Source organism: Misgurnus anguillicaudatus, chromosome 4 (genome assembly GCF_027580225.2).
Source record: "Misgurnus anguillicaudatus chromosome 4, ASM2758022v2, whole genome shotgun sequence".
Classification (NCBI taxonomy): Eukaryota; Metazoa; Chordata; class Actinopteri; order Cypriniformes; family Cobitidae; genus Misgurnus; species Misgurnus anguillicaudatus.
In genome coordinates, this window is record NC_073340.2 from 18321392 (window position 1) to 18334276 (window position 12885).

At 38.4% G+C, this 12885-nt stretch overlaps 2 protein-coding genes across 2 annotated transcripts in view; one reads left to right on the forward strand and one right to left on the reverse strand.

Moving 5' to 3' along the window:
- The window catches only part of mrtfab (myocardin related transcription factor Ab), a 97953-nt gene extending 85564 nt beyond the window's left edge, over positions 1-12389 (reverse strand). Inside the window, exon 1 of the mRNA XM_073866875.1 lies at positions 12369-12389. The gene's annotated coding sequence lies outside the window, so the exon portion shown is untranslated. The remainder of the gene's footprint in view (positions 1-12368) is intronic.
- LOC129421149 (guanine nucleotide-binding protein subunit alpha-13) lies at positions 5452-11102 on the forward strand. Its single transcript, XM_055176470.2, has 4 exons — positions 5452-6213; positions 6776-7002; positions 8107-8157; positions 9518-11102. The coding sequence occupies exons 1-4, from the start codon at positions 5934-5936 to the stop codon at positions 10088-10090; spliced, it is 1131 nt and encodes a 376-aa protein (XP_055032445.2). The 5' UTR covers positions 5452-5933; the 3' UTR covers positions 10091-11102.
- Positions 12390-12885: the final 496 nt, after the last annotated feature.

Genomic DNA, 12885 nt, shown 5'->3' on the forward strand with positions numbered 1-12885 from the left:
TTAGGGTTTTTTCAGCTTTTTACTTCGGGTTGTAATACGTACTAACCAGCAGAGTTCTGGTAAACGTGGGTTCATTCAGACGAGTCTCTGCCTATCAGAGATTTTTTTTCTTTTTTAAACCTTCAGCTGTCTCTAACCACTGTGTCCCACGCTGCTCACTTACACAAAGAACAGCTCTCTGTCTCTCTCCCTCAGTCACTCGGGTTCTTTTCCATTAACGTTTAGGGTTTCTTCAGCTTTTTACTTCGGGTTGTAACGTTAACTTTTTACTTGCGTCTCTTCCTGTCAGAGATTTTTTTCTTTTTTTTTGCTTCCCACACTGAGTGTCTGACACTTTTTTGCTGTATTTCATAAAAAAATAAAGGTATTAAGTTAAAGTTAGTGTTATAAATATTACAAATTAATTAAGCTACACACACACTCTCTCTCTTCCTCTCTCTGCCAGTCATCTGATTTTTTTCTTTTTAACCATCAGCTGGCTCTAACCAGTTTTTTTTACTTTATGCACGACTGTCTGACACTTTTTGCTGTATTTCATAAAATATAAAGGTAGTAGTGGTATAAATAATATTACAAATTAAGCTACACGCACAAACAAACACTCTCTCTCTCCCTCTTATGATCAGTGATCCAGAATAATGAGTGATACAGAGAATACTTCAGCTGACACTGAACCACCTGTCAGAGTTTGCTTAACCTTGCAGGACAGTGAGGGTCAAATCAGTGACAATGAAAACAGTGGCAGTAGCACCCACATTTCCCCCACTTAGACCAATATTGCATCTGGTGATGGAGGTCCTCCTCCAACAAAGACCAAGAGGACTTCTGCAGTATGGGACTCTTTCACTGTTTCTGAAAGTGATCCCTCCAAAGCCATTTGCAAGCTTTGCAAGTCCAAGCTAAGCAGAGGCAGAGATGCAAAACATTACACCACAACAACTCTACATAACCATCTGCTATATGTCCATCACATGAGAAAGCCCACTGTATCAGCCACCTCCTCTCCTCTTCCTTCTAAGGTCACTGGTGTTAAGCTGGGTGCTGCTAAGGGCTCACATTCATCTTCCTCTTCACCAATACTCACTGCATTTGCAGCAAAGCAGCCATTCTCAGCAAACCATCCCTGGGCAAAACAAATTACAGAGATGATTGGTAAAATGATCTGCACTGATCTTGAACCTTTCTCTGTGGTGGAGAGGAGAGGCTTTAAGCAACTTGTTGGCTTTTTAGAGCCCAAGTATAAGATCCCATCAAGTCACTATTTCAGTCAAACTGTAGTGCCTGAGCTGTATGAGGCAATGAGAGAAGAGTTGGTCCAGTCACTTAAGGCAGCTGAAGGAGGTGTCATCAACCTCACTACAGATCTTTGGACCAGCAATCACAATGCACATGCATATCTCTATCTTACTGGGCACTGGTGTGAACGTGTAGGGGAAGCTTCAGTACAGAGGAAAGCAGGGCTGCTAAAAGTTGGTGTGCTGGACATTGAGCACACATCAAACAACATTCTGTGCTGCCTTAAGGAAAAGATGAGAGAGTGGGAAGAGTCTGCGGGTCAGTCTGTCACAATACGGTTTGTTGTTTCAGATAATGCAGCCAACATGGTGAAAGCTTTGACTGAATATGGGCACATTCGTTGCGTGTCCTATACGCTTCACTTGGTGGTGATCAAAGCACTGGAGAAGAACAGGGTTGTGACATCCCTTCTCTCCAAAGCCAGGAGCATATCTGGCCATGTTCATCGCTCAAGCAAAGCCAGCAACAGACTACACGAGCTGCAAACACAATTGAACCTCCCCCAGCACACGCTCAAAACCGATATAAAAACAAGGTGGAACTATACGTTCTACATGCTCCACCGGCTGGTGGAGCAGCGCAGGGCTGTGCAGATTATGACACAGGAGTCTAACATGGGTAGAGCTCCAACAATCATCTATCCAAATGAGTGGGGGTTAGCATCAGACATGCGCACTGTTCTTAGTCCTTTTGAGGAAGTCACACGGGCACTCTCAAAACACAGCGCCTCCATCTCTGAGGTCATCCCCCTCCTGCATGGCCTCTGCTTCATCATCAGGTCACTGCATGTGGGAGGTCTTGCAGCTGGTGAGGAATCTGAGGATGAATCTGATCAGTTCATGGCTGTTGATGATGATCAGGATGCCACAGTGGGGCTGGGCCAAGATGAGTCCAGGGAAAAGTTAGGCACAGCAGCAAGGAAACTGGCAGCCAGTCTGAGCAAAGAATTAGAATGGCGTTTCGAACCAATTTTTGCAAACTCCACATTTCTGCTTGCCACTCTTCTTGACCCCAGATATAAGGTCAGCTGTTTTCCAAACAATGTTGATGTTGAGGCACTGAAGAGGACATTACTCCTCAGGATGGGCCTCTGTGACCCTGTGGCTACACCTGCAAGAAACACAGAAGAGACACCTGCCACCAGCAGCCCTTCAGTCTTGTCTTTCCTGCAGAAAAAGAAATCGGCTATGCCAATGAGGACACATTTACCATCAGGTGATGTGGAGGCCTACCTGACAGACGGGGACATCAGCCTTACCGATGACCCAGTGAAATACTGGTCAGGCAAGCTTCAGTGCTGGCCCAATCTTGCACGCTTTGCACTGCAGCATCTCAGTTGTCCACCTATAAGTGTCCAGTCTGAGCGTGTTTTTAGCACAGCTGGAAATGTGGTCAGTTCACAGCGTGCAAACTTAGACCCTAGCCATGTGGAACAACTGGTCTTCATCAAAGTCAATGCAGATCTGAAAAACAGCGTCGGACTATTTGATTCGTAGAATACACTCCCCCCGCTCTCTATCTCTCTCGCTTTCCCTCTTACGCACTCTCTCTCTCTCTTACACACACACACACACACACACACACACACACACACACACACACACACACACACACACACACACACACACTCACTCACCTGATGTGGAAATAAAAAATAACCTAAAAATAAAATAAAACTGATCATAAAGAAATTAAAAGTTAAAGAAAGTTATGTTGTTCATTACATTTTACTTCATAATTCATATGGTTAACAGATACAGATAATGCTGTACTCGCTCATCCCTACAGCCTACAGAAATCTGTGACCTCTCTCTGTTTCATTCAGAATTGCAATAATGTTACTCAAATTCAGTCTGGTGATGTCTAATCTCATCTGTAATATATCATCAAATGCATTTTGATCTGATGTTAACACTTACACACACAGCAGGGTCACACAATCTGGCGGACAGTGGGGACAGCCTGCCGAGGTCTGTGGCCTCTCTCTGTTTCATTCAGAATTACAATAATGTTATCCAAATTAAAATTTCATTTTTTATTAAAAAAGATTGCGGTTCTGGATGAGGCGGGGGGGGGTCGCAGATTTCGGTGGGCTGTTTGTACTGTCCGTCAGATTGTGTGTGTAACCTTAAATGGCAACAGCCCCAAGTAAAAAAACAAAACATTTGTGATGTTCTGGTATTTTAGAACCTATTTCGCGTTATTTTAATCAGCGCGTTCGTTTCTCACGAAGTCTGAGTGCTTCATTCATACGATAGACTAAAGCGAGCGAGGGTAAATGACGTCTTGGCTCAGTGGGCGGTCACGTAAATCGTTAGAAATTCCCTTGCCGCTTACGATTGTGGCCCTGTCCCAAATGGCGCACTTCATGTCGACTTTCGGTCTCGTGGCCTTAAATTGCGCGTGCTCGCTTAGTCTACGAGTCCGTAGGGTGTCCCATCTGTCATTATTACGCTTTGAAGTGTGCTTATCAACGCCTCCTTTGCCCCCTTGATGCGGTCTTCAGCGAACAGCTAACAATTTTTGGTTCCCAGAACGTTCTGGGAACGTTAGCTCATGGTTCCCAGAACGTTCCCAGAACAGTTACCCTAACGTTCCCTGCTGGTTCCCCAGGAAAGTTTTCTTGACGTCAATAGAACGTTCCCTCTAGGTTTTGAGAACGTCCTCATAACCTTGTGCGAACGTTAGGGGAACGTTCTCCTAACGTTGCGCTAACGGTCCCCTAACGTTAGTTTAACGTTCCCACAACGTTCTGATAACGTTCCCCTAACCTCTATATTGTTATATGCCTATATGCAAATAATCTAAGACTAAAAATGCTAAATTAAAGTACATAACTATATAAATAACAACCTCTACATTGTGATATCCCTGAATGCAAATAATCAGACTAAACATCATGTGTTAAACAGTGTTTATTGTTTAGAGAACATGAACTGGAGCTTATTTTTAATAAAAAAAATAACTCAACATCGCATATTGTATTTAGATAACATTGTACAATATATAAATAATGACTTCAAGATATAGAGGACATAAAACAGATATTTATTGACAAATACATACACTTTACAGATCTTACCATGCAGTTAGTCGCCAATCCGTTTTTAGATCGTACAATATTAAAAGCTTTTCCCTTACATCATATTCTATTCATAAGCCGTGTCAAATCGACCGGAAATCGTTAAAATATAGTTTTGTTCACACATATTTAAGTTAACGTTACAAAATGAAGAAAGAGGTAAAATGATTAGCTAAATAATGTAGTCTTTGAGGTAAAAAAAGACAAATAAAACATTTCAGTCAGTTTAACGAATCTTACCAGAGCAGTTAGCCGCCTAGCTAACTTTATATAACTTTATCTTGTTTTTACATCAAACAAAAGCTTCTAACACCCATATTGTCTTCATATAGACTTTAAAATCGATCGAAAACCACTAAAATATATATTTGTTCTCTGATATATAAGTTAATAAATGACGAAAAAAGTAAAGAAATCTGTAAAATAATGTTTGTCTCTGAGGTAAAATTAAACGACCGTGAGTGACGTGAGTTGGCAAGCACGTTCTGGAGGAGCGTAGCAGTAAAGCGCGTGCTGCAGCAGTGGAGCGCGCACATCAGACTTGCGCACTAATTAAGGAATACTTGGATTTAAAGATGTTTTCACTTAATTTCCTCAAAAAAATTGGATGAAAAGCAGCAGTAGTGAACACACACGGAGCAGTGGGCATTCACTGCGCTGCCATAGGGGCTTTACCATCCATTATTAAAGTGTATTCATTATATCTTAAAAAACCTACAGGGAACCTTCTGGGAACGTTCTCTTTAGGTTATAAAATTAGAAAAAAAAAACATAAAAATAACCTTCTGGGAACGTTCTCTCTAGGTTATTATAAATATAACCTACAGGGAACGTTCCCAGAACGTTCTTATTTGGTTCCCAAAAAAATAACAAAATGGGAACCATCAGGGAAAGTTATGTGTTTGCTGGGTGGTCACAGAATTCGATAGGTAACAGAATTCGGTACAACACCTGAACTCGCATTGTACACACCGCCCTCCAGTGCGCATGCTCACACGCCATCTACGGCGAGCCCCGAGGGGAAAATGTATTGCACACAGATCACAATGCAAATGCACTCGGTCTCGCATAAAATTCAAATCAACTCAAACTTACTGGTTAAGTCTGTTACAAAAATGATCTTCTGTAATATCGTACATCCGCAAAAGGTTTGCTAGTGCTTACATCTTTAAAAAGTTTGTCGTAAAGGAAATATACTGGAGCCTACAACTGAAAAGCATCATTTGTAAATTTGTATTTGCTGTTCAATCACTGTTTACCAATAAATACAAAGGCGTGCATATGTATAGCTCTGATTCGTTTGAATTAAGAGTATTATGTTAAGTTTGAATTGGGAGAAATTATAGGCAAATAACGTAACATTTCTCGGTTCGTTTGCAAGTAAACACACACTGACGAATATGCATTGTTGCTTTGAATAAAAGGGTCCGCCAAATGGAATGGATTAGCTAAAATAGACAAACATCAAACCACACCCCGTTGCATCTGAAAGAACGCGTGAACGCGCCGCGCGCTCAAACACGATTGATGTATCCATGAAGTCGATACTACAAAGATGGGGGATTTCTTGCCCTCCCGGATTGCTATGGTTTGTATTCCCAATTGTCTCCTCTCTCACAGCGAAGTCGATCAAATCAGAAAGTCTAAGGAGATCGATAAAAGCCTTTCTCGCGAGAAGACCTATGTGAAGAAACTGGTGAAGATATTGTTGTTAGGAGCTGGCGAAAGTGGCAAGTCAACTTTCCTCAAACAAATGCGAATAATTCATGGGGAGGACTTCGATCAGCGGGCAAAAGAAGAGTTTCGGGCTACGATCTACAGCAATGTTATCAAAGGTAACGTTACCTCACCAAAAGCTAAAAATCGATACGGGCTTGTTTGTTAAACATTATTAAAAGTGTCCGACTTTATCGTGCTGTAATTGTAACGGCAGGTGGAAGTGTTTGACGATGTTTTCGTGTAAGCAGCCACTCTCGAAAACTTTCGGTTGTTCAGTCAGCGCATAGACGACGTAAAAGGTCGAAGGTTTTAGGCGTGGGGTTTGTCGAGCAACAGTTATGTGCATTTATCTAATATATTGGAACAGAAAGAAACAAACCTCTCCCTAAAACATTTGTATTTGTGACCCATATGCAAACCTTTCAATAAAACCTTTCATATCTGGTGTCATCGGTATATCGCGTACCTACCTGGTCTGGTTCACCTGGCAGATAATTTTTTTTATCACTTAGTGACATGTGCATCTTTTCAAAAAATTATTTTTTTATTAATGCACTTTCGTTCAAAATGGCATGTTAGTAGCATAACAATAACCAGATTCTCATCTTTATAATTGTTTGTTCATAGTGAAACATGGGTTCCTCCCACTGAGAATGAATTATCTTATGGTCTCTTTAGGTATCAGGGTACTGGTGGATGCCCGTGAGAAACTTCATATTCCTTGGGGAGACCCCGATAACCAGGTCCATGGGGAGACGGTTATGGCTTTTGACACCCGCTCATCCATGATGGCCAAAGGGATGGTGGAGACCAAAGTCTTTATGAACTACTTGCCCTCCATCCGTGCCCTGTGGCAAGACAGCGGTATTCAGAATGCTTATGACAGACGGCGAGAGTTTCAGCTGGTAAATGTCAAATGGTCTTTCTCTCATTTTGTTTGACATAATTAAATGATTGAGCTCTCATTTACAAATAATACAGAGTTGTGTCTGTATTTCATTCGCCTGATAGTTTCATTTGTTCATAGTGATCCTCAAGCAGTGTTGGGTGATGGGGTCTCTTAAGTCATTTTCATAGGATTTATGTGAGTGTTGGGTCATGTTCTTTTAGGGATCTGTAGTGAAACAGCTTTGTATTGGAAAGTACTGCAGATAAACAAATTGTTTTCTATGATACTGTATTCCATGTTTTTCATTTTTTTAATCCATGCACAATGCAATGTTCATAGTATAATTCCTACTGGTCATGCATTTGGAATGTAATTAGGGATCATTTTTAATTTGATTGAAATTTATATTTATTTACATTTAGCAGACTTTTTTTATCCAAAGCAGCTTTCAAAAGAGAGTATTTTGTCAAACTATGTTGACAAGTTGGAATAGAGTTTAGAGATCGATAAGACAATTTATTACAACCAGTCCGCAATGAATTAAACATTTAAGAGATTGTGTCTCTGTGTGTTGTCGACATAGTTTGACTGATTTGGGGACAGTTGAAGTGACATGAGTGCACATGAGCACGAGGACTCTGATGAAGATGTAATTGTGCATTGAAACGTTACTGTTGTGCACCTTTATTAAAATATTTTTATACAGACATCTGTGCTGCACCGGCGATCCCTTGTTTTGCACATGAGCTTAGTTTGCATTTCAGTTATGAAAATAAAATCAATCATGTCAAGATGTAGACTAAACATGACTGAGATTAGTTCAAGTTTGATTTATTTTTGAAGTTTTAATGTATAAACATTCGTGTGCTGTGTAGTCTTATTTTCCTGATTTTGAGTTAGGCAAAGTAGCAGTGTAGTGTATCACAATAGTGTCTGTCTTGGTAGGACAAGCATACAGTATTTTTTGTAATCTTGCTTTAAATTGACAGGTAAGTGTAGGACAACAGGAAAGTAGGGCTAGAAATTCAAACCTGCGTTTTTGGGAACAATGTTTCATGACACTGACAGTCATGATAGTTCACACACTGGATATCTAATTTTGTTTTTCTTTTCTCTTTAGGGTGAATCTGTGAAATACTTTCTGGACAATGTGGATAAACTTGGAGAACCGGTAAACACTTATGTTTTGTGTCCTTTCATTGTAACAGCAATATTTAGTGCATTAAACTGGGTTTTATATGACCATTGCTAATAAAAAAGCAACTGTGGATAACATAATTTAATGACAGCAACAGATATGAACACAAAATAGTTTAACATAATTTACTTAAGTCTCTAAAATGGAAATTAAAACACTAAACACTTTTATAAAATCACACCACACATGATCACATCCTGCAACCTTTGGATCAAATATATGCTCCTTATCACAGTGCACCATGTAAAGGGCATAGATATGACTATTTGCTGAGGACACCTTACAAGCAGAGAATAAATGTAAAAAAAATACATACTTTGGATAGAAAAAGATGCTCTATGATCTAGAGTTGGTCTAAATTTGGACATTGACACCTAAGAATCTAAACAAATCTGCAAAAGTTTTAGCAGAAAGCAAAGTAGAACTCTTAATGTGTGAGATGAAATGTGATCTTGTTTTTTAGGACAAAGGCTTCAAAAGTTGTAACCAAAGGTAAAGTGAACTAATGGGGTGGGGTGGGGACGTGGGAGTGTCTTTCATATATATGCCTTTAAGAAGATCACGTGTATTGAATGTTAATGTGTGCATCACATATGATAAAAACAATAACTTGTAAACTTCAAAATTAAAAACAACAAAGATTATTTACACTAAACACTTGAAAATACATTTACATGAACAATATTTTATAATTATTATGAAAATCTTATTAAGAGACACAGAACTGGCTACTTAAAACAAAGCCACTGAAATAAAGCCTGCATAATTGAGTTGACAAATTAAAGTGAGTATCGATAACCGGCCATTTCATTGGCTAAATCATACAGTTTACATGTTGACTTTATTATTGTATTCTTTATCTCTTCGCTGATTGGTAAAAACATAAATATTCACAATAAATGGTGAACAGTAAGAAAAAAATGCACGTGTTAGTAAGATCTACTGTAAAACTCATAAGGCGATTAATTGGCAATCCCAGACATTCGCATTCGAATAGGATTAGATTTCTGAGAGGACCACAGAATTTGCCAAAAAACAGTAAGTACATTTCTCAGGAATTTTTTTTACAGAGATCATGAGACGAAAAGTAGACTTGGCACATTCGGACAGGATTAATAGCACAAACTGCGTCTATAAAAAGTCAGTTTCTCAAACTTCTTACCGTCAGAATAGGACTTTTGATCAAACTGTGTGTAATATTTGGAATTAACGCCCTTCTGTGAATTTGCAGAATGGACACAATATAATATATCTGTCTTTTACTGATTTGTGGTGCACAGTTTATAACCATATTAGGTTTCTTATCCGATTTTTATTTCCATTTAATGTACAGGATTACTTGCCCACCCAAAAAGATATACTTCTGGCACGGAAGCCCACCAAGGGTATCTATGAGTATGACTTTAAGATCAGGAATGTTCCTTTCAAGATGGTAGATGTGGGAGGGCAGCGGTCGGAGCGTAAGCGATGGTTTGAGTGCTTTGACGGCATAACCTCCATCCTCTTCCTAGTCTCATCCAGCGAGTACGATCAGGTGCTTATGGAAGATCGGCAGACCAACAGGCTCTCTGAGTCGCTCAACATCTTCGAGACGATCGTCAACAATCGTGTCTTCGCCAAAGTCTCCATCATCCTTTTTCTCAATAAGACAGACTTGCTGGAAGAGAAAGTTGAGAAAGTGAACATCAAGGACTATTTCCCAGATTTCACCGGGGATCCCCACAAACTCCTGGATGTGCAGACGTTCCTGGTGAAGTGCTTCCATAACAAGCGTCGGGGGGAACAGCAGAAATTTCTTTACCATCACTTCACCACTGCCATTAACACGGAGAACATTCGCCTCGTCTTTCGTGATGTCAAAGACACCATATTACATGATAATCTTAAACAGCTTATATTAAGTTGAGTAAATGGCACAAGACATTCCATTTTAATTAGGTTTTTAGTTTATTTAATACAAACAACAAGTGGTTCTATACATGAAGAGTTTCGTTGCAAAAAGAGGTGACTCCGTTTTTTATTTTTCAGAAATCTCATATTTTGATTGTGCATTTCAATTTATATCAATTCAACTGCAGTTGGTTTGTTTTAATTTAAACCTTCATAACTTAAAAAATACAGCTAAGTAGCACCATAAAACAAAATAATAACATGATAACATAATAATAAACATGTTTTGACAAAAATTTTAAAAACGGAGTTATCTCGTTTTGCAACGAAACTCTTCACATATTGTGGTTAAAAACGGATTGGATGATAATTATGCACACTTTAAAGTTATTGCATGACATTACTGTCATATAAGTGACAGGAATTTGATATAAGCCAAGAGGCAAACCTTTCGAAGCTTGTTGTAGCTATATCAGATATGCTAAGGAATGGTCCTCAGTTATTCACCAAAATGCTGTAATTATAATGGTTTACTGTATGTTTATAAATGTGTATGTTGTATGTAATAATAACACTCCAGTAACTCAAAGGTATAACACCCAGTTTTGGTAAAGCCTTTTAAAAAGTGAAAGCTCAGGGCTATAAATCTTTCTTTCAAACAGCTCTTCTGCATTTTTGTTGACAATAAAGTAATACAATTAAGGTACTTTTGTACTTAAATTTGTCATGTATAAGAAAAGGGAAAGTATCTTTAGACAGCCACCATTAAAGCTTGTACAGAATGTTTCTCTGTAAAATTTGTAATATTTTTTAAATCCTACTCTGACATTTTTTTTACCCAGCGTTTTTATCTTTAACAAATCTCTACATTTACCACTAAAGGCTGTTCTAATTTGTCATTTACTGGCTATTGACCAGTAAAGATACAGAATTTCTTATAAGCCCTTATACCCATATTGAGTGGTTGAAATTTGTATATTTTATCGTTTTTGTAATGAATTTACTTTAAAATTAAAAGCTTCTGTGTAGGTTGAGGTGGATAGCTTTAGCTCAGGGTTTTGTAAAATGGCTCTTGACACAGTCCGTGTGTATTCTGGTTTAATGGTTAGTACAGCTTTTGGAGTGTATTCTTACATGCCAAAGAATTCACTTTTGTTTGCCTTAAATATATCTATACAAAACTGTTTCATTTAAGATAGCAACAGAAGCTGCTTTGATTTAAGACGAATAAAAATGTGTTGATCAATAGACCAAGGCTTAATGAAAGCACTGTAATGTGACTGTTAGAGGTAAATGGGTTTAGTGGATTGCCTACATTAAAACTCTGTGTTCTCGTACAATGCAATAATCACATTCTTTTTGTATAGTGTTTTTTTTTTTTTTGTAATGTGTAAATTCTTTCAAATATAAAAACATTTTACTTACAGGCTCTGAGTCAGCAGCAGGCAGAATTATGATAATGACTGTAATCTTTACGTCAACGGGCCAAGGAAGTAAACTCGCCTACAATCTGTGTGTTTGTTGTAGTCCAAGAAAAGAGATTTAAATTGGAGATGATTCACGTCATCGTTTACTTTGGGATTTGTACCTTTGCATATCATTAACATGTACCACTGCCTTTGAGATGTCTTCCTGTCATAAAGATTATTATGGGCCATGAATCAAAGATTTACGGGATGGTTTTGATATCGAATTGTTCAGAATTATCTTTCATAACAAAAAATCTCTTAAAATAGCAATAAAAATGACATAGTAGAAAAAGTAAAAAAGAAAACACACAAAGTACAAAAAAATTATAATGGCATTCCCATGTTTTTGGACTATCCACCTTCTTTTCAATGTAGGAATGGGCGCGGCCACTTTCAGTTCTTTTAGCCAAATGAAAACTTAAAAGCAATAATTTCAAGTTTTAAGCATTTGTTAAAGAAAACACCTTCTCTCCATAGCCTTTAATAAGGCATAGTATGTTTTGATAGACTGTTTTTGTCTTGATTGTAGTTTTATTGTACAGCCCTTTGGGCCAACCTTGGGTTGCATGAAATGTGCTTTATAAAGAAACAAAACAAAAAAGAATGCTGTTTTATAATGGACGCTAGAAATATTTGTCAGGGTTAAACATATCCGGTCAGGCTAGAAGTTAAGATTTTTACTTGTCACAAAAGCTATTTTAGTTAGCAGTCATATTTCCTTAAAGGCCAAGTTTGTAACTAGTGTACTAGGTTCTTAATTTGCATAAATAAAAAGCCATTATAGCTATTTTTACATACACTGATTTTGTGTTTGCATAAACTCACCATTCTTTCGATCTTTCAGGGATGGAAATTTCAGTTGCCCTCCACCCGCATGACCTCCTGCGCCGCCAGGGTGACAGGTGGGTGAAGTGGTCAGACCTGTGAGAGATGAATCACACTGCAGGTTAGCCACCACAGACAGAATACAGAAACAACACAAATGCAAAGCATGTTTCTGGCATCTTCCCTGATGGTTCTTAATGCTCCTTTATGCATCTGAACCACTGATCAGTGATCTGAACAGAGGACTTTTCTTTTGTACACATTTGACAAATGCTTTTATTTAAAAAGTGACAGAGCATTCAGGGATTTACATTTTATCAATACATGCTTTTCATGGAAATCAAACCAATGATCTTCTAGTTACAGGAAACCTCCTATCTTTATATCTTGCAAGAACACAAACATCTCACCCTCTGTAAATTTCCATACTAAGCAGAATCTGAAATTCACTTTCAACAACAAAATTGTAACATTTCCCATACCAGAACACAAAACTATGTCCTATTAACCTATAAAA

Coding starts and splice junctions, on each gene's coding strand:
- LOC129421149 (XM_055176470.2), top strand. CDS start 5,934: ATGGGGGATTTCTTGCCCTCCCGGATTGCTATGGTTTGTATTCCCAAT. Junction 6,214..6,775: donor CTACAGCAATGTTATCAAAG/GTAACGTTACCT, acceptor TGGTCTCTTTAG/GTATCAGGGTACTGGTGGAT. Junction 8,158..9,517: donor TGGATAAACTTGGAGAACCG/GTAAACACTTAT, acceptor TTTAATGTACAG/GATTACTTGCCCACCCAAAA.